The sequence below is a fragment of the Pteronotus mesoamericanus genome, unplaced genomic scaffold (genome assembly GCF_021234165.1).
Source record: "Pteronotus mesoamericanus isolate MK-2021 breed Mesoamerican mustached bat unplaced genomic scaffold, CSHL_Meso_final contig_263, whole genome shotgun sequence".
NCBI lineage: Eukaryota > Metazoa > Chordata > Mammalia > Chiroptera > Mormoopidae > Pteronotus > Pteronotus mesoamericanus.
Window position 1 is genome coordinate 11,748,185 of NW_026555112.1, and position 20,933 is coordinate 11,769,117.

Genomic DNA, 20,933 nt, shown 5'->3' on the forward strand with positions numbered 1-20,933 from the left:
GAGTGATGTCAAAAAACATTAACCCCACCCCACGGCACCTCCACTTGACTAAGGGAGCAGAAATAGGATGCATGATGACAGGATTAAATTTAGTCAACAAACGTGCGTTGTTCTCATGCTGTTGATAGGCAAGATAGCATGGCATTGGCTCTGGCCTCAGCTACACTTCTCATCAGATGTTTGACACTGAGCTAATCAACCTTTCTGAGCCTGATCTCCTTCATCTATATAAGACGAAAGCAATAACGGCAACTTTCTCAAAGTGTCGGTGTGAGGACTAAGTGAGATAATCTATAAAAGCGCTTAGACGTCTACCTGATAAGTGGTAGGCATTCATTCAACAAGTGATGACAGTGATGATGATGGCAATGATAGTGTCCACCTCCTAAGACTAGAATGAGTGTTCAATGTATGCAAGGCCCTTCACACAATACCTAACACATAGTAGGGATTCAATAATAGTAACAAATGGCAGCAATAATGCCTGTATCTCATAGTAACAGGTTTCTATTTCTTTGGGGTGACACCAAGAAGCACCGGAGGATCTCGTACCTATTTCTCCTTCTGTGTCGTGCTATAATAAGTGTGAACCCTAAAGTAGCTACAGATTCAGGGCCATTCAGATCCAAGAAGACACAGATGTGGTTGGACCACCTCCCTCCAAGGAATCAACTCACCAGCTAAAGGTTTAGAAATTCCTGGCTGAAAAGTACTAATTTTTTTGTAACTTACTATATCGAAAAAAAAAAGACAAAGAATTTCATCCCAGTCTTCGAATGCCAGCTGTACAACCACCCACCACTCCAAAATCCTTGCACCGCACACTCCCCTCACTCCGTCCCGCAAGACTGGGACCATAAAGCTATTCTTCTTCAGCCCTTATTTTGTCAGAGAGAAATTCAAGTTCTATGAGGAGGAGAGGACATGTCTTATGTAGGGTATAAGTAAGAAATTATTTTAAATGACTATCCTGTTAAAATTCTCTCAGCATTAACAAGCACAAACATGAATGGTTAAATTTGGGCACAGACATCTCTGCCTGTCGAAGCTTGGCACACAGCTGCTGCAGCAGGCCAGATTGTGGTAGTTCTGCGAAGCAGTATTTGCTGCTACAGCAAGGGCAACAGGAGTATGCAAGTTCTTTCTAGGAAATTGTCTGGACCTGAAGGTAGAATCACTAGAATAGTCTGTAGGCCAAACTTCCATTATACATGGGACAGTCTCCCCTCATTTTAATTCACACTCAAAGACCTGGAACGGTCTCATTCGAGTCACTGCCAGTAATAGAGCTTTTAAATTCAAGGAACAAAACAGAGAGAGAACATAAAATTGCTATCCATTAAGCATGCAAATATCTTTCTTCCATTTTTAAGTGTCGTCAACTTTTAAGATACTTGGCTATGTTTTGAGAAAAGTAAGAAAAAAACCTGTGATAAAGAATAAGCATTAAAAAGAATAGAGCAGTAATGTTCCAGATGCCAGTAACAATTTGAGTATGGTCTCAATGGGAGTATCTTCTCTCTTCTTGGCTTACATTCCAATGACTATACAACGCATACAGGGAATAACTGGGTCTCCCAGGGACAAAAGTGCTACCAGCATTGTAGGGAAGTCAACAGAAGTCAATCAAAGCCTCAAGCTAAAACCTAGCAGTGAATACTGGTGAGTAGGAACCTTATTATAAAATAAAGTCTCCTTACCCTCAGGTCATGACTGGAACAGAGTTTAGGTGTTCTCTCACCCTAATGAACACTAACATTCATGCATTCATTCATTCACTCACTAGCATGTGGGTCGTAAGTCAAATCCAACCTCTGCAAGAAAAATAAAGTTCAAGCTCCTGAGTATGACCTAAATAGGGTAACCATCGTTTATCTCTCAAATCAAAACACTTTTAAAAGTTAAAGTGGGCACTATTAATAATTACTCCAGCACAACATATAAACCAGGACTGTCCTGGGCAAGCCAGAATGGATGGTCAGCCTACCTAGAGATATAGCTACCAGATGGATGGATGTTCAGTATTAAGCTGACAAGTTATGACTAATCTGAGAGACCAACAGACAGTGAAGAATACCTGTCAATTTTAAGGATGCTCTCCTTTCACTAATACTTTTTTGTCTGCAATTTTACATATAGTCATACTAGAGTAAACTAAAAATAGTAAACCTATTATATTCACTAAATTTTGTTAAATAATTCACTAAATTTTCTTTGTTTAGCATTCAATGCCAACAAAAGTCTTAAGAAAAATAGGATATACAGGGAAGATATTTTGTCAGTAAATTTCATACCTTGGAAGACTGACCTATAATCATCAGTTTTCTGCAAATGGTGTAAATATAGATGGTACCTAGATGAAGAAAAAGATCATTAACATGTTTTACAGTCAAATGATGAAAATTTTATATTCCAGTTGCTATGGTTGAAGTCTATAGTTCTCAAAATAAGCAATCCCATGAGATAGATACTCTGACAATGATTAGAGTTATAATCATTATAATTTATTAATATTTAGTAACCAAATCATTAAAAATTAATATGACCATATGTTAAATAGGTTGACATGAGAATCTTTCAGTCTCAACATATTTAATTTCTGAAATATATTGAACAAAAGAATATTTTTAGTAGCATAATTTACATACCCTGTGGTTTTAGTAATTCATATAAAATGTTATTGTTTCCCATGCTTTCCTTATGGTTAAAAAACTAAAGATTTATTTCTAAATAAGATTACAATCCACACTTAATCAGCATGGCATAATACTCTGCATGGAAATTCATAATAATGTAAAAATCGTAACACATAATAGGTTGCATTATATTAATTCGCAGTTTCATAATATTTATCCTGTTATTAAGGTATGTCCTATGAGCACTCTAATAAGAAAATAGCATTTTAAGGTCCTATTTAATATCATTGAAGTATGATTTTTTGGGGGGGTCAGGCCATTAATTAAACAATGCTAGAAGGCTGGGGACTGGATTGGGGGAAGAGGGAACAACATCAGCATATATCTTTCCATATACAAAGGACATTATCATGATATAAACATATCCAAAAGACGGTAACATGCTTTAAAAAGGCATGTAATTATAATGCAAGTAATCTAAATATTTCCTATAAAATGTCTGATCTAAAACTCACAACCATCAAAATTCCACAATTATGAGTCCTATGTTCACATTTAAACTTCAAAAGCTTCTGAGTAAACAGCATCTGCTGCAAGACACACATTATTTGATTAAAATACACTTGTATTAAAATAAATATTAATTACATAAATCAGTGGCAAAAATATTGAATAAAATCTTTAAAAATGTATAGCACCACACACTTCACAGGGACTACAACAGGCCCTTAACATTCGGGGACTCAGCATTACTGTGACCGCTCCCATGACAGGAAGCCATTCCGGTCACATAAGATCCACCGGGGAAGAAACAGTTTGGCTCGTAACAGCTGAAGCCCAGCATTCTTCTCTCAACTTGATTTTGCTGACCTCTCTTTTTAATCTTTAAAAACTAAACTGTATAACTGTGTTTCTTTGTGTTTTTTTTTTTTTAAGTCACCAAGTAAGGATACACACAGGAAAGGCATGCCTCTCCACAAACCATGTGATTCAGGTGTAAGCCAGGAGCCTGTATAAACATGTCAGTAACAGGAACTGGGGAATTTCAGGAGGCCTCAGGAGACTGCCCTCAAGAATGACAAGGGCCCTCTGTATTTCAAAAATGTGGCTTTAACCTTTCCAGCCCTAGTGTGTCCTGACTATAACAGCCCTTCTTTGATGGTTCAGGATCTTGGCATGGCTTACGCATTCCCACTGCAGAAGTATGACTGGGAGAGTACTGGTATAGAATGGAACATAGACTGAATCTTTACGACCTCAGGATATCTCTGGAAGTTTCTTTTGTTTTTGACCAAATCTCTAATGTAAGTTTTTTGCCTTGTCATGGGACTCCTTTTCATCAAAGATGGCCATCACTGAAATAATCTATATTTGAGGGGGTAAATTAGTTGGGTTCAGGTTAATTGCAAAATAAGGGGTTAGGGAATATTCGTACACTCAGTTAGGTTTTATGAAAGAACCAAGATTGGTTACATATTTTATAAAAACAAGGATGTCTATATATAATAATCAATTAAAAGTAAAGAGAGGGAGTTTTCGTTTCTAACTGGAAAGACTAAATGTACTTTGATAAATTAACTGTATCAATTTATTTTTTTAAGATTTTATTTATTTATGTATTTATGTATATATGTATGTATGTATTTACTTATTTTTAGAGAGGGGGAAGGGAGGGAGAAAGAGAGGGAGAGAAACATCAGTGTGCGAGAGATACAGTGATTGGCTGCCTCTCGTATGCACCCAGACTAGGGACTGAACCCACCACTCAGGCATGTATCCTGACAGGAAGTCAAGCCAGTGACTTCTTGCTTTGTAGGACAATGCCCAAATAACTCAGCCATACTAGTCAGGGCCGATTTATTTCTGACTACTTAAAATACAAAGTTTTAAAACTAAAGCATCTCTTCATTTGCTAGTCCTCCAGTTGGAATGCCCTTTCCTCAAATATTCAGATGTTTCATGCAGGTCTTTGCTCAAATGTCATTTCACTGATTACCACTCACTGATTAAATAGAGTGGTCAGTGAATCCCCACCCAGGCCAGGCCTGGGTCTCTCTATCCCCGCCTTGGCTTTATTTTTCTCTGTTGCACAATCTGCCACAACCATTTAGTTTTGATTTATGATCTACCTCTCTGTAGCAGAATGTAACTATGAGAAAGGCTTTTCATCTGTTGCCCACTCTTTTGTTTCTAGCACCTAGAACAATGCCTGGCAATAAGTTTTGGATGAATAAAAACAGGGACAGGAGTTAGTAAAATTATGTATATTTCCCACAACCCAGCAATCCCACTCCTAGGCATAGATCCCAGATATTCTCAAACAGGTCTATAAAAGTACACGTGTGAGGATATTCATTGAAGAATTATTTGCATAGTTATAGAGGCAGGGCAAACCATGTTCCATACCTAGGGATGTACAAATATCTATAGAACACAAGTCAACAGTCAGAGTTAACAAACCAGGTTTACACACGGGAAACTGGCTAGATTCTAAAAACATAATATTGAACAGAAAACTATTTAGGAAAAAGAATAAAATGTAGACCAAAATACCACCCATATAAAGAAAAAGCCCACACCAAGAAAAGGATGGAGAAGACACAGAAATCATTTAATCTTTGTTTCTAAGAACACTGGGATATTTGTGTGTGATGTTAAAAGAAGACCAGTGAGGGGGCCGTGCTGCGTCACTTCACCATCACGCAAGGCCCGACCGCAAGGCCCACCTGTGGGCTACCGCTGCTTCTTGAGCACAGAACCTCTGCTGCTGCTCAGTCCCTGCCAAGAGGCTTGACCAGCCCAGGTGGCAAGATGGCAGCGGCTGCTCTGGGAAACACAGGTCCTGTCGGGGATGATCAAGCATTAAATTGACAATCACTACATTAAACAATTTCTTCCCAAGTCAGCCTCATCTCTGGCAGCAAATGGAATTTTCAATCAAATTGTCAAAAAAAAAATTACTTGGGAAGAGTGAGGAAGGAAAAGGCTAGGAAATATATTTTGATTGTCATAGATGAGCTAAAATCCAGTATGTTTTCTTTCAAGTTATTTTGTCCTGCTCTTATGCACACAGAACACACTGTCATTATTTTCCTTTTGAGACTATATTATCCAGAGAACAATAGCAAATGACTCATTGTAACTTTTAATTGTAACTTTGAAAAGAAATTGAATTTAAATTGTAACTCTTTAAAGAGGAAAACAAATGCTGGATTTTGATAGATAATATTCTATGAGAGATATATATATAATGCCTATACTGACTGGGGCAAAAGCAGTTTTACAGTTATGTAACTATAAACACGTAAATACATGAAACACGGAGTTTGCTCTTGCATTATTATTTATTATTGTTTTATTTTCCATATGGACAACTGTAAACCTACTTTTGCACCACCCTGCAAGTATATATGTATATCTATACAATGTATATATGTATATAATCATCCTGTACACACACAAAAGCTCCTTACTCAAAACCACATAGGAGGAGAAGGTTGATGTATAGAAAGCCACAGTCATTGGCCGAAGTATTTGAGGAGAGGACCAATAAATGGATGATGCTTAAAACCAATCTAACCTGCAGTGGTTCTTTGATTCTTCTCCACTTATACTTACTCATTAATTATGGGCCCTGCTTTCTATATACCTGAAACTGATTATCCCCACAGCCTCTAACCCTTCCTTGCACAGAAAACCCAAAGACGTGCTTTGTAACTTCCTGCTTATGAGAACAAATTAAAACGTAATAAAAGTATAAAAAACACAATCATCCTATTATGAAATAAATGTTTTAAATCCCCAGGTAATCAAATTAACATGAAACGTGGCATTTAAATAACTTTCCGAGAGACACCGTGGAAACTAAAATACATTGGTATATACCGTTGAAGATAATCCAGCAAAGGTGCTCCTGTGGCAATGCCACCTGCATGATGAGTCTCAGGGAGGACAAGATATCCAGACACTGGATCACAGATTCTTTATTCTGCAGGTTCATGTCACTGTCACAGACCAACTCGTAGTTGCAAATATTTTTGCCATTTAAAGCATGAAACTGAAACACGGGAAAATATAAAATGAATATGAAATATAAATATGAAAAAAGTTTATGCAACTTAGAAAAGCTTTCCTTAAAATGTAAAAAGCTCAAATGGAAACAATTGGGCTTAGTGAATTTAATAGATTAGTATAGTGCTACAAACTGAATATTTGTGTCTCTCCAAATTTTATGTTGAAGCCTATCCCCAGTGTGATGGTATTAGGAGGTGGGATCTTTGGTAATGAGGTCACGGTCATGACCTAATTGTAATTAGGTAATTAGGTAATTAGGTCATGAGAGTAGAACCCTCATGAATGGGATTAGTGTCCTTTTAAAAGAGACCCCAGAGAGCCCGCCTCCCATGCCTTCCCACTGGAGGACACAGGAAGAAGACAGTCATCTATGAACGAGAAAGGAGGCTCTCACCAGACACCAAATATTCCAGCACCTTGATCTGACATATCCCTGCCTCCAGAAAATGAGAAATAAATGTTTGTTGTTCGAGCCATCAGTCTATGAACTTTTGTTATAACAGCCCTAATGGATTAAGACATAGAAATGTGGTAAAATAGGTTTTTTCAAAGCACCCATTTGATTAAGGTTATTTTTTCCTTAATCAAAAATTTTCAAAAGCCCTCCAAAAGTAAGAAATCCTGTTTCCAAGAATATGGAATTGAATCAATTTTTGGAAACTCACAAAATGGCATTTTAACTTATTAATTCAGATATAATTAATCACCATTTACATAATTCATTTGGCAAATGTTTATTGAGCACATCTATTTGCCACACTCTGCTATGCAATAGGGACTCACAGTTGAGGAAGACATGGCCCTCGCTCTCAGCAGATGGAAAGAATTCCAGGCACAAGCAACATTAAGAATGCTCAGTAGTTGCTGTGGTCACTGGACTGAACGTCTTTCATATGGTTGAATAAGAAAGTTTAAGAGAAAGACAGGTGATTCAAGGTCAGAACCGGAAGAGTGGTCCATGTCATTCCAAGGAATATGGACATTAGCCAAAGGACAAAGTTAAAGGGCGGAGGAGTAAAATGGCTTGATTTACACTTCAGAAATTAATGACAAAAGTGTGGAAGACAAAAAGCAGAGGATAGGGCACAAAGTTACATACAGGGAGTCTGGGAGAGATCAGAAGCCTCTGAGGTAGTCCAGACATACCCGGGCCCTGGAATGGGGCCCTGGAATCGGGGATGAAGAGAAAGGAAAGATTTAAGTCCTTCCTGAGTCCCTGGGATTTAGTGGCCAATTAGATGTGGGAGATAAGAGAGAGGAAGTGGCCTGCAACGATTCTCTGCTTGGGTGACTGGCTGGAGCCAATTATGGAGGAAAGATGATGAGTTCACTTTGGGCTATGTCATGTTGAGATGTTTATGACCTAACTGGGTAGATGTGGAGTTCAAAAGAAAGATTTTGGCTAGAGTAATGATGAGTACTGTTAAAGCTATGGGAGTGGACACCGTTAGTAATACAAATGGACCTTATCTTCCACATAGATTTCCTGCTTGGACACATGTACACTATTTCTAGCCACCATGTAGTTGGCATCACAAAAGAAATTTGTTGAACATACATACATGTTGGAATAATCATTATCTTCTAAGTACTCTTTCTTTTAGAAACTGATAATGATACTTACATTTTTTGAGTGTCAGGCCCTACCTAGTCTAAGTCTTTTGTTATCTCACTCATCTCAAAACAACACTAGGAGATGAGTCTTATTGTCACTTCTGTTTTACAGGTGAGGAAACCTAGGCACAAAGAAATTACAAAACCTTCTCCAAGATCCCATTGTCAGGCAGTGGCTCAGCAGCTCTTTGAACCCAGGCAGGGTGGCTCTAGAGGCAACTCCTACCAGCTCTGCCATATGCCTCCCTATAGTACATACCAATATATGTATTTATCATTAAGTAACATGATTAAGTTTGTTTGCACAAAACTTTGCTGTTAATATTTTGACAGTAAATTGTTTAGTATTACTGCTTCATTTATGATCTTTATGCCTTTAAATCCAAGATCTATTTCTCTAACAACACTTCTCAAGACCTCTAGTTCTGTACTGTTAAATTCCTAGTGGACTAAATTTTCCATCTTACTCATTTTATACATATTTATTGAAAATAAATATGGTGCTAGTGTTATGCCAGGACCTCAAATTCAGCATGTAAAACACCAAATCCTTCATATCTATTTGCACCCGTCACAATAGCCCTGCTGGCATACTATTATGTTGTCTTCATTGCTCTACCTTCTGCCTCCAGCCTTTTTCCCTATAGTCTCTTCTGTGTACTGCTTCGGGGTTTATAATTCTGACCGCATCACTTCATTTATTCATCCACTCAATAAAGTTTTCCTGAGGATCCATTACATGGCAGGCACTATTCTGGGCACAAGAGTTAGGTTAGAGCAGTCCCTGTCCTCATGAAGCTCACATTCTAGAATAGGAGGCCAGAAATAAATAGAAATGAAAACAGTCAGTGACAGTAAGTGATATAAAGAAAAATAAAGCAGAGAGTGCAGGAGACCTGAAGGAAGTAAGGGGTGAACCACACAGATATCTAAGGTATAAGCTTTGTGGACAGCGGAGCTCACCAGGGCGCTGGTGCTCAGCCAGGGAGGCCAGGTGGACACAGGATAATGCAATCGTGCAAGAGAGATGGGGGCCTGGACCAGGGCGAGATAGGAAGGGCTTTCAAAGTCCAAACTCCTAAGCTTTTCATTCAGCACTCTCCCCAATGGGGCGTCGACTCACATGCACCTATTGCCCAGTATTCCCATTCATGCACCTATGACACAGCCAAAATTGAACGCTCATTGTGCCCCAAAACATGCTTTGTGATTTTGTTTATTAAACCACATATGTTTCCAAGGCCTTGAACAATCAAGTTTGGAATAACATAACTTTGGAGTCAGACTAATTAAGGTTCAAACACCAACTCTATCCACTGCTTTAAGTGGGCTTGTTTCTTAGTCTCTAATAAGCCTCAGTTTCCTCATCTTTTAAGACTATAAAGAAGCTGTAAGATGACAATTCACATACTGCATATAAAAGAGCCTAGCATTTTTATGGTAGCTGTTCAATCAGCAAATCAATGGTAGCAAATGATATAATAATAGTATACCAGAAATAAAGCATAAAATTTCATATCAGAAGATCTATGTTAATCTCCACAGCCAGCAGGTATACTGTGTGATTAACTTTCTTTTTCTCTTTTGTAAAATAAAAATAATAATAGTGTCTAACTCACAAAATTATTGTGAGGATCAAAGACGTTTTCAAAGCACTTTGTAAACTAAAAGCGCTCTAGAAATATTAGTTCTTATAATGATAACTGTCTGCTGGATGAATGAGTGATTATAGTGATACAATCTCCAAAGCATCTTTACAAAGTTTAATAAGTGCACTTTCTTATCCAGCATTGAAAACATTTATTAAGCAACTTATAGTACACAAGTAAATGCTATGCTGAGCAAAGGAAAGACATTTAGAAACTGTCAACAAAAGGATATTTTGTATAGCTAATCATAAACTGTAGCTATTTTGGCTGCTTTCATCTTACTGTCTGTGCAGCATTTTTGTCTCCAAAGCCTTTTGGAAAAAAGACAGTTTTGAATTGATGCACATCTGCTTTATTCTCATCAAAGCTGATACTGAACTGCTGAAGATATCTTCCATAGCACTGTAAAAGGGCCAATTTATATTCCTGAAATAAAAAGAGCACTTGATGAAAACTTCAAAATATAATTTTCTTAATAAATTTTTAATAACCATTAAATTATATTAAGTAATTATTAAATTACATCACTGTTAAAATTAGGTACTATTTATATCATTTTTAATTATATCAATCTCAATTTACTATTATTACTGCCACCATTTACATTATTACTACCATTATCACTACCATTTCCAAACACCTATTTTGTGATAGACACTGTGCTAGGCAATTCATGTGTGTTATTTCACTTAATTCTCCTCACAACAAACCTATTGTGAGATAAGACCATCACAATCTCAAAGCTGAGAAGACCCCAAAAATTCAACACCGCCATGATGGTAACCCATCCACTAAGTCAGAGAGGCAGATGAGTTGTGTAACTAGCCTTGCTTCTCTGATAGTTCTTAAGCTCCAAAAAAAAGCAGGGGAGGGAGAAGGAAATGAAGAGATGGGGAGGAGGAAGACGGGGGAGAAAAAGAGGGAAGGAGAAAGAGGAAGAAAGGAAGGGAGGGAGGGAAGAGGAAAGAGAGAAAAAGAAAAAAGGGGGAGGGGAGGACTGGAGAAAGAGGGAGAAAGGGAAGGGGGGGAAACAAAGAAGAAAGAAAGAGAGAATGGGAAGGAAGGGAAGTGGGGAAAGAGCAGGAGGGACAAGGAGAAGAAGGGGCAGGGAGGGGAAGCAGAGCAAGGAGAGAAAAACCGCAGATGATGAGCTGGCTCAATCTCTTTCATCTGTCAACAGCCTGTGAAGCTGCATCAGAGCAAGCAGAAAAAGTCTAAGCTATTGTTACTTAGGATTCTGTTCATTCTAATTCGTGCTTATATTCCCATTACAAAGGCAAATGCCTCATTTCTGTAGCCCACAGGGCACAGCTGATCTGGAGAGTTTCAGGGAGGTGGATGTGAGTAGGACTCTGAAATATGTGTCTGTTGTAACCCTTACTCAGCTTCCTCCTCTAACTGTCTCCAGAAAAAGCAACTGCCATGGGTGTGAACTGCCTTTCGGGTTACCTAGCCCCTTGGGAGGCATCCACCTTCAAATGTTGTTATGTTTCTATTTCTATTGACTTGTTTGTTACTGTTCACTAATTAATTCTGATTCTTTTCTGTTCTAACTTGATTCATATAATGAATTCAAATCTCGGTTCAAAACAACAGTACTCCAACAAAATGATCTTTACTGTAACTAATATAAAAATAAAGATATTCTAGAACCAAAGTAACAGATAAAGTTCATTTTCAGGATTATAAATACCTTTTTCAATCTACTTTCCCATCAGTGGAAAGTATTTAAAACATTCTCTTTGTTCCTTTAAGCAAATTTTCAAGTATTCTATCTGGGCCTTTCTATCTGAAATATTCTCAATCCTTAGTCACTTGCTTTATCACCTTCTAACATGTTCCTTCCTCCTCCTTCCCCCAGTATTCATTCCACCCACCTGCTTACTCCTTAACCTGAAACTGCTCTGTTATCACCAGCTTCTTATATTAAGGAGAAGCATGAAAATGAAGAGGGCACACTCCTAATTCTTGCCAAAGCTGTTATTCCACTGCACATAAATATAGCTTATAAATTGGACCTCACCTAGTTTTTTTTTTCCCTGTAGTTTTCAAACTCTGTATTTTCAAGTTTCTAAGAACCAAAGTCCAATTATATGGAGCTAAGGATTCTCTAATTTTGGCAGCAGGAAATAGATCTTAGTTCTTTATTATGACAGTTCCTTCATAGCTTATCCTCTCCTTGGTAACCTTTCCTCCCAAACCAAAAGGATGCGAGTTCAGAAAACAGAAATGGAGGAAGAGAATGACGCTGAGAAACTGAAGACTGAGAAGACACTAAATATGGCCCACATCTGGCCTACCACCACTTGGAATAAAATATCTCTTGGTTCAATGATCCTACATGCGCCAAACACTCATATTTACCTTGGAGTAATTTGGGCCTATGCCAGAGCTTAAGGGAAAAACTTACATTATCATTAACTGATAATTCAGCTGTGATGGGTATGTGGTCTTAACAAGTCCAAGAGTCCATGGCAATCCAAGACCAGAGTATTGATATGAACCAGAAATAGTGGCACACTCAGTTTGGAATAAAATAATGGGTAAGAAACAGGGCAGGTATGAAATGACTGCTATGTTTACATTCAGCAAAATATTAAGGAGTTGAAAGTCATTCAAAAGGGCACAGGGAAGCAGGCAACACAGCAACAAGGCCAGTGGCCATGAGAGTTGTTCTCTGGGCAAGGCCAACAATGTGAAAAACAACAGGAAGTGGTGTCTGGGCTCCTTTGTGTTAAGGTAGGAACATGATGACTCAGCATTTCCTGTTGGGCGCCTACCACACCCTCTGTTAACTAGGGGCTGTGGCCAGCTGTCTCTCTGTTCAGGAATCTCTCACCTCCGGAACATCTCAACTGCAAAATTAAAAACCAAATACTTTTTTGGTTGCTGTGCCCATTAAAATTCTGTGCATTTATTTTTTTTCCTAAAAAAATCAAATCATGTAAAAATAGGAATGGCATCAAACCAAATAATAATATAAGTAGCCAAGTGAGTTTCACTGAGGCTCTTGTACTCCAGAGGCACTTACTTTCATTTCGCAGAGGCTATCTCCCACCTTCAGGAGCTTTTCATTGTAATAGGCAGCTGGAAGCCGGGGTGCATATTTAGTCCAGATATTAAACAAAGAGGTGGCACTGTAAAAATCATAAAATATCTTCAAACTCAGTAGGAAAGTCAATTAATTAGCAAGAAATCCTTAGAAACTTATTTTGTGCTCTTTCGTGATCATGGTATCTCCCCTGCCAGTTAAGTATTATTTTGTGCTCTTTCCAATACGCCCTTTTGTTGATGTCTAATTGTTAATAAATTATAGCTATAGTTAAAATTATTGCTTCTTTTGTCAAACACTAGTCAAAGCTGTTTACATACATTTTTTAAAACAGACTTTTCTAGAGCAGTTTAAGGTTCACAGAAAAATTCAGCATAAGGTACAGAGGTTCCCTATATATCTCTGGCCTACACATAGGCACAGCCTCCCCCGTTACCCACATCCCCCACCAGAATAATACAATAGTTACTATTGATGAACCTATATTGACACATCAATATAACCCAGTGTCCATAGTTTGCATGAGGGTTTATTCTTGGTGTTCTACATTCTATGGGTCTGGACAAATGTATAATGGCATTACTGTTCATTGCCCTAAAAATCCTCTGTTCTCTGCACATTCATCCCTCCCTCCTTTCTGCCAACCCCAGACAACCACTTATCTTTTTATTCTCGCCATAGTTTCACCTTTTTCAAAATGCCATATAGTTGAAATCATATAGTATATAGCCTTTTCAGAATGGCTTCTTCTACTAAGTAATATGCATTAAGTTTCCCCCGTGTTTTTTCATGGCTTGGTAGCACTTTTCCTTTTAGTACTGAATAATATTTCCACTACCTGGCTATACCACAGTTTATTTATCTTTTCACTTAATGACAGACACCTTACATGCTTCCAAGTGTTGTCCATTTGAATAAAGCTGCTATGAATATCCATGCACAGACTTACATATGAACATAAGTTTTCAACTCCTTTGGGCAAATACCAAAGAGAACAATTTCCCAAAGTATGTTTGGTTTTGTAAAAACCACCAAAGTTTATTCCAAAGTGGTTATACTTACCAGCATTGTATGAGTGTTCCCTGTTACTCCACATCCTCACCAGCATTTGGCCTTTTCAGTGTTCCTGCTTTTGGCCACCCTAATAAATGTGTAGTGATATATTGTTGTCATCTTAATGTGCATCTTCCTGACAATACATGGTGCGGAGCATCTTTTTATATGTTTATTTGCCACTTGTATATCTTTTTTGGTGAGGTGTCTCTTGGCCCACTGTTTTAATCAGGTTGTTTGTTTTCTTACTGTTAGGTATTAAGAGTTCTTTGCATAGCTTGGATAATGGTCCTTTATCAGTTATGTCTTTTGCAAATATTTTCTCCCAAACTGGGGCTTGGCTTTCATTCTCTTGACAGTGACTTTCGCAGAGCAGAAATTTTTCATTTTAATGAAGTCCTGCTTATCAATTCCTTCATGGGTCATGTATTTGATGTTATATAAAAAGGCATTGACCCACAGTCATCTATATTTCTCCTATTTCATCTTCTAGGAGCTTAATAGCATTGTGTTCTGCTTTAGGTTTGCGATTCATTTTGAGTTAATTTTTGGAAAGGTATAAGATATGTGTCTAGATTCATTTCTTTACATGTGGATCCCTAGTTGTTCCAATATGTTGTTGAAGTGACTGTCTTTACTCCATTGTATTGCCTTTGCTCCTTTCTCAAAGATCAATCGACTATATTTATGTGGCTCTTTCTAGGCTCGCTGTTCTATTCTTTTGATCTATTTGTCCATTCTTTCACCAACAGCACACTCAATTACTATAACTTTAGAGTAAGTCTTGAAGTCAGGTAGTGTCAGTCCTCCAACTTTGTTTTCCATATGTTGGCTATTCTGCATCTTTTGCCAAATTTCATTTCACTTTTCAATGCTTTTTGTTTTTCATTTCATTTTCACAACCCTGAGATGAGTAACATTAATATCTCAAACACACAGCTGACAAAACTGAGGCTTAGTGCATCCATGCTCTTAGCTACTGCATGCACAACTGGGCCTTCAGTCCCCTTGGATAGAAACTTCTTAAGAGCAAGGACCTTGACTACATTATTCATTATCAAGCTCCAAGAAGAGTGAATGTCTAGTATATGTAGGTACACGATAAATATTTGTTGAAAGAAAGAATGAATGAATGAAGAGAAAAAGCATTCCTTGTTCTTATTTTATTCTTTTATATAAAAGGCCCAAGGGTTCAAATAGCCAGTTAGTCCATTTAGGGTTATGCTTCATTCCATGAAGGAAAACAAAAACTAAGCATACAGTATTCTCAACATGGTTTCTAATCAGAGTTTCAGAAGGTAACAGATCATCGCTTATTTTGTTCACTTATTTAGTTAACATTCACTCCTTCCCTTTCTCTGAGACATTATAACTACCTCTAGGAAAAATCCAAATTTTCCTTACAATTGTACAATCCTATCTCATAAATTTCTAGGTAAGGACACTGTAACAGATTGAATGCATGTGTTCCCACAACATCCCTATGTTGAAGCCTTAAGCTCCAGTGTGACTATATTTGGAAAGGGGGACTGTAAAAAAGTAAAGTTAAATTTGGTCATAAGAGTGAGGCCCTGCCCCACTGGGATTAATGCCCTTCTAAGAGGAGATACCAGAGAGCACCTGACCTTGCTCTGGTTCCATTCGTATTTGCTCCCTCCCTCCTTCTCCCCACCCCCCATCCTCCTAACCCTGGTCTCCCTTCCCTGCTTCCTCAGAGGAAAGGCCACATGATGACAGAGTGGGTATCTACAAGCCTGGAAGAGAGCTCTCACCAGAAACTGGCCCTGTCGGACCTTGACCTGGGATATCTGGCCTCCAGACCTATGAGAAAATAAAGCTCTGTTGTTCCACATACCCAGTATATGGTATTTGTATGGCAGCCCAAACTGACTAATACAGACAGGAATCTAAAATTAAAGACTGAAAATGGTTCTAGTACTTACAATGAACATGTTGGTATATTAATAAAACATCCTCAAGAGAAATACGTCAATTAATTCATTCAGGTAATTAAATGATATTGATTGAGTGACAAGGGAAGTGGGGGGATAGGGTAGTCCTGCCTTCATGGACTGAGTAATAACATTTAGTGGTAGAAAAATATATACATGTACCAAATACTAAATAACAATGTCAAATAACTACTGTGGCAAATACAGCCCACAGAAGTTTAAAAAGAGATAAGTTTTTGGTTTTTTGTTTGTTTTACCTTTTTCAGTTTCATTTGATGCTTCATGAAATACTACAATATTAGAATAAATATACTAAATCCAAAAAATTCACCACATCTTGCTAGAATTCTTAAGTTATATAGATGAAAGAATTAATTTTTCCAAATCTTATGGGTAAGATAATGATGACTAAGTTTGTTACTCATAAAAGAAAAATTACCATCTTTGTTAAATCAATTGGGGTTATATAATAAGAGAACTTTTTCTTTTTTTTTCCAAGTGAATTCTAACATCAAGACTGCTCATCGCAAATGGCTTACATAATGATTAAACAAGGCAAATATAATACAGACTATATAATGTACATCATTTAAGAAAAGAATGTTAATGTAGTTTGGATTACTGATAGTTGCTGCTGGATATTTCAAATTTTCTAAAATAGAAAATCAAAACTCTATAAACAGAATATTTAAATCTTGTGTGTTTATAACAAAAGCATACCTTTTAAAAATTTATCACATTCTAAATTTAACGACATTGCTAGTATGGTGAAAATCTACATTTTAAACACTAGGAATTTTCATGCTTAATAGAAGGTCCTACCATTATAAAAGGAAACAAATTTTGATTTTAAAAAATAATCATCTGTCAAATATGTTATAAATGCAAATTATACCTCCCATACTCCTAACTGGTCTCCACATTGTCATTCTTGCTGCATTTGAACAAGATCACCAAAATAATATTTTAAAACAAAATCACATAAGATTAATACCTTGACAAAAACTACCCAATGGTTTCTCACTGATTTGGAAAAAACTCTATAAATGGCCTCTAAAACCTTCCAAAGCCCCCACCTAGTCCTCTAATCTCATCTCATACCACCGAACGCACCGAAGTTATGCTAAATGGGCTCTGTCCATTCCTCCCAAGTCCCTGGCTCTTTCCTGCCAAGACCCTCCCACATGCTCATTCCCTCTATTGATCCTCTCTGCTTGCCTGGTCAGCTGCCAGGCATCCTACTCTCAGCTCCATGTCACTGCCCTCATCCTCACCATCATTTGAAATGCCCTGCTGTGTTCTTTTTAATCCTCTCTTCAAGTGTCATCTACTTTGACCACCTCATTGAAAATGACAGTCTCCTGTCTCCCATTCCACTCCTTCCCTTCCACTCCTTTTCTCCTGGCATTTTCACTTTCTAGGTCACCACAAGATATACTTATATAGCATGTTTATTATCTATTTCCTCCTCTAGAATATAAGCACCAAGAGGGCAGGGACTTTTGTCTGGTTCACTCCTGTATCCTTAGCACCTAGTACAATGCCTGGTGCATGTAAGTGCTCAGTACCTTCTTTCATAGCACTTGTTCCCGTGTTGACTTAATGACTCCGTGAGAGCCTATCCCCTCTCTAGACTATAGCTCCATGAGCACAAGTTCCCACATCTATTTTGTTCTCTACTATATAACTCACTACTAGGGCAGTGCCTAGCACATGGGAGGTGCTCAGTAAAAATTGTTGCATAAAACGATAACTACCTAAATTGTGTGAGAAGCTCAATTGCTAACATCCATGTCAGTCCTTAACATCTGTGATTCTTTAATAGTCTGTTTAAAGATGTCCACAGGTAGTGTACTTACTGATTGATCCAGGTCCACTTTCCCATACATAACATTAACAATTACTGAGATTCAGGAATAATATAGCCCTTGAATTCTTTCAATACCAAATATTCATTGAATGTTTGCTATGTCCCAACCACCAGGCTGGTTGCTAGAGATAGAACAATGAAAAACCGATGCATCATTCAAAAGTCACGGGGATCTTATATTCTAATGGGGCAGACAGACAACACACAAGAAACAAGTATATAAAAAAATTACATAAATTGATGGACAAACCTGCATTAGATGTGAAAGGCCACTCTAAGGAGGTAAGAACTAAGCTAAGACATAAAAGAAGACAAGGAACCAAATATTTGAAAAGCTAAGGAAAGAATATTTCCGACAAAGGAAGCAGCAAATATTAACCCCCTGGGGTGAGAAACACTGGGATCTGTTTCCCTGTAAAGTCCCAAGAGAGAAGCAAGGGATGAGCCGAGATGAAAGAGGAAGGTAAGGCCAGATCCTCAGACCCTGGAGAACATCAGAAAGAGTCTTAATTGTACTTTTTTTTTTTTTAAGCAATGGCAAGCAACAGAAAGTCCTTAGATTGGGGAGTGGGTGATTTATTTATAAAGGTCATCCTTACTGCTATGTGAAGGATATATCTGAGAATCAAGTGGCTACAGGGAAAATCCAAAACTGTGGTAGATGGAACAGGAATGTCGGTAGTGGAGATGGGAAGCGAAAGTGCAATCTAAGGCGCAAACACAGAAACGCTTTAAATACAAATATACAGCTTAGGCATGTAATATGTTCTCCTTGGTGGAGTCTTGGTTCCCACCTTCTTGTCCCTTCATCAGGATTGGCCAGTTGATCAATCATTCCTTCCTCCTTGAAACACTTCCTCTACCTGGCTTCCAGTACACCACACACGGACTGGTTTTCTCTTATCTCCTTGGTTACTTTTTAATCCCTGCCAGTTTTTTGTTGTCTTTTTTTATCCTTACTCTGACCCAACGGTCAGTGTTCAAGCATCAGAGGGTTCAGTACTTGGACTCTCCTCTTCTTCACCTACACACACTTCCTTAGCTATTCCATCAAGCACCATGATTTAAATATCATCAACATGCTGATAAATCCCCAATGTATATCTTCTCTGACCTCCAGATTCAAATGTCCAACCATCTATGTAATGGTTGTGTCTGAATATTGAATTACAGCTCAATCTTAATATATCTAAAAATTAAACTCATGATCTCCCTAGCTCCTTCCAGAAACCAGTTTTGCCCACAGTCATGATCCCACCCAGGGACCTTCATGTTTGCCATTCTTCCTGTTTGACAAATTCTTCCTACAGAAATCCTCATCACTTGCTACCTTATCTGCACACCTTTCTCAAAGTCCACTTTTCCTGACTTTCCCTCACCATCCTCATCATCACCCCATTTTAAACTGAAACATTCATCCCATATCCTCCATCCCCACTACCTGACCTAATTTTCTCCCCTCCGCTGATCTCTTTGTGAAACAATCTCCTTACATATTTGTTTAGTAGCACTCTGTAGTCGCAAAAATATGTGCTCCATGAGGACATAGATTAGTATATCTTTTGTTCACTTGATGGTTTCCTACTAGGGCACCTTACATATAGTAGATGCTCAATAAATAATCAAATGTATGAAAGGACGATAAATATAAGTTAAAACTATTTCTTTCTATGAAATTCATAAATAAAATATAAGTTGACACTATATTCTTTGCCACTTGTCTAGATTTATAACTGGTCAGTTTGCACTGTATTTTGACTGGGAGGAGAGAGAAAAAGATGGTAACAAACAGAAAATAAACTTAAAAACAGGTTAGTGCAGTTCGAGATAATAACATGGTGATAGAATCTCACAAAAGGGAAACAGATGTGCAAAATGAGTCACAAAATCAAGAAGTCAATGTGATCCTAGCATTACGAAAAGGAATCAAAGGCACATGTTCGCAGAATGACATACTTCATGGCACCAAGAACTTTTTCAAGAACCTAATCTACCTCAAAGTTATTCCTTTTTCTCCGTACACCAAACTGTACCCCCAACACGGAGAGCTGTAAAACCGGTGAGTGAGCCTCAGGTTTATTGACCTGCAGTAGCAATTAGGAGACACTCTGAAAGGGAACAAATGTAATATTGCTGTGTTTTTAGTTTGACCCGAGCAAGAAGTCAAGATGTAATTAAGGACGGAAGAGCTATGCATCTCCAGTTCTTGAACTTTGTCCACGTCACCAAGGCTCCTGCGCCGGGAGGGTTCTGCTCCCGCACCACCGACCCAGGCCCGGGACCGCTGCCTGCGCGCCCCAGGGGCGTCTCCGCTCCCGGCCCCGAGGCTGCCCGCAGCTCTGCCGCCAGCCCCGCCCCAGCGCCCCGCCTCCACTTACCAGCGTCGGTGGAACTCGTGTTTCTGCTCCTCCGCTGTCACTAAAGCCTTCTTTCTCTTCATAAAGCTGAGCAACTCCTGTATCTCCTTCTCACAGGAGGCCAGGAGCGGGTTTTTAGCGTCCAGCGGACCGTAAAACACGGCGAGGGGCAAGGAGTCCTCGCAGCAGGTGGAGCGAGGCAGCTGGTTCAGAGAGCTCGCCTTTGACTCCTGGGGCGACTTTGAGACCGTGTTTGAGGGCGGGGGCGGTGTTGGTCCCAGGAGAGACACCGAGGTGGCTGAGGTGTTGCTGGATTGACCGCTAGAAGAGGGGCCTTGCGCCGCCATGTTGTCGAGACCCAGGCCGGACAAGAAGCGTATATACACGCGGTTGCCTGGCGACGGTCTCGCGGCAACCAAGCCTCCAGAGCGTTTTCGGGGAAACACGGCGGCCCCTGGAGGGCAAAGGAAGAAAGAACCGGGTCTAAAAAGGAATGATGCTCCTGAGGGTCCTCCGTCCCCGACGCCCCCCACCCGACACACACCCCGTCTACTCACTGATGAGAGAGAGAAAGTTGTGGACAGCGAGCCAGCAAATAGGAGTGCCGGAACTTACAAATTCAAACCATACCTTTTTCATTTAGACCACGTAATGATGACCGTCATCACTAATATGT

General features: G+C 38.7%; 1 protein-coding gene across 1 annotated transcript in view; it reads right to left on the minus strand.

Annotated features, from left to right (window-relative positions):
* CFAP54 (cilia and flagella associated protein 54) overlaps positions 1 to 20,604 on the minus strand; it is a 245,943-nt gene extending 225,339 nt beyond the window's left edge. Inside the window, exons 1-5 of the mRNA XM_054574504.1 lie at positions 20,279 to 20,604; positions 13,005 to 13,110; positions 10,256 to 10,399; positions 6,522 to 6,693; positions 2,295 to 2,353 (exon numbers count right to left, since the gene is read on the minus strand). Of these exons, the coding sequence (XP_054430479.1) occupies positions 2,295 to 2,353; positions 6,522 to 6,693; positions 10,256 to 10,399; positions 13,005 to 13,110; positions 20,279 to 20,604 (807 nt within the window). The remainder of the gene's footprint in view (positions 1 to 2,294; positions 2,354 to 6,521; positions 6,694 to 10,255; positions 10,400 to 13,004; positions 13,111 to 20,278) is intronic.
* Between the last annotated feature and the right edge of the window lie 329 nt (positions 20,605 to 20,933).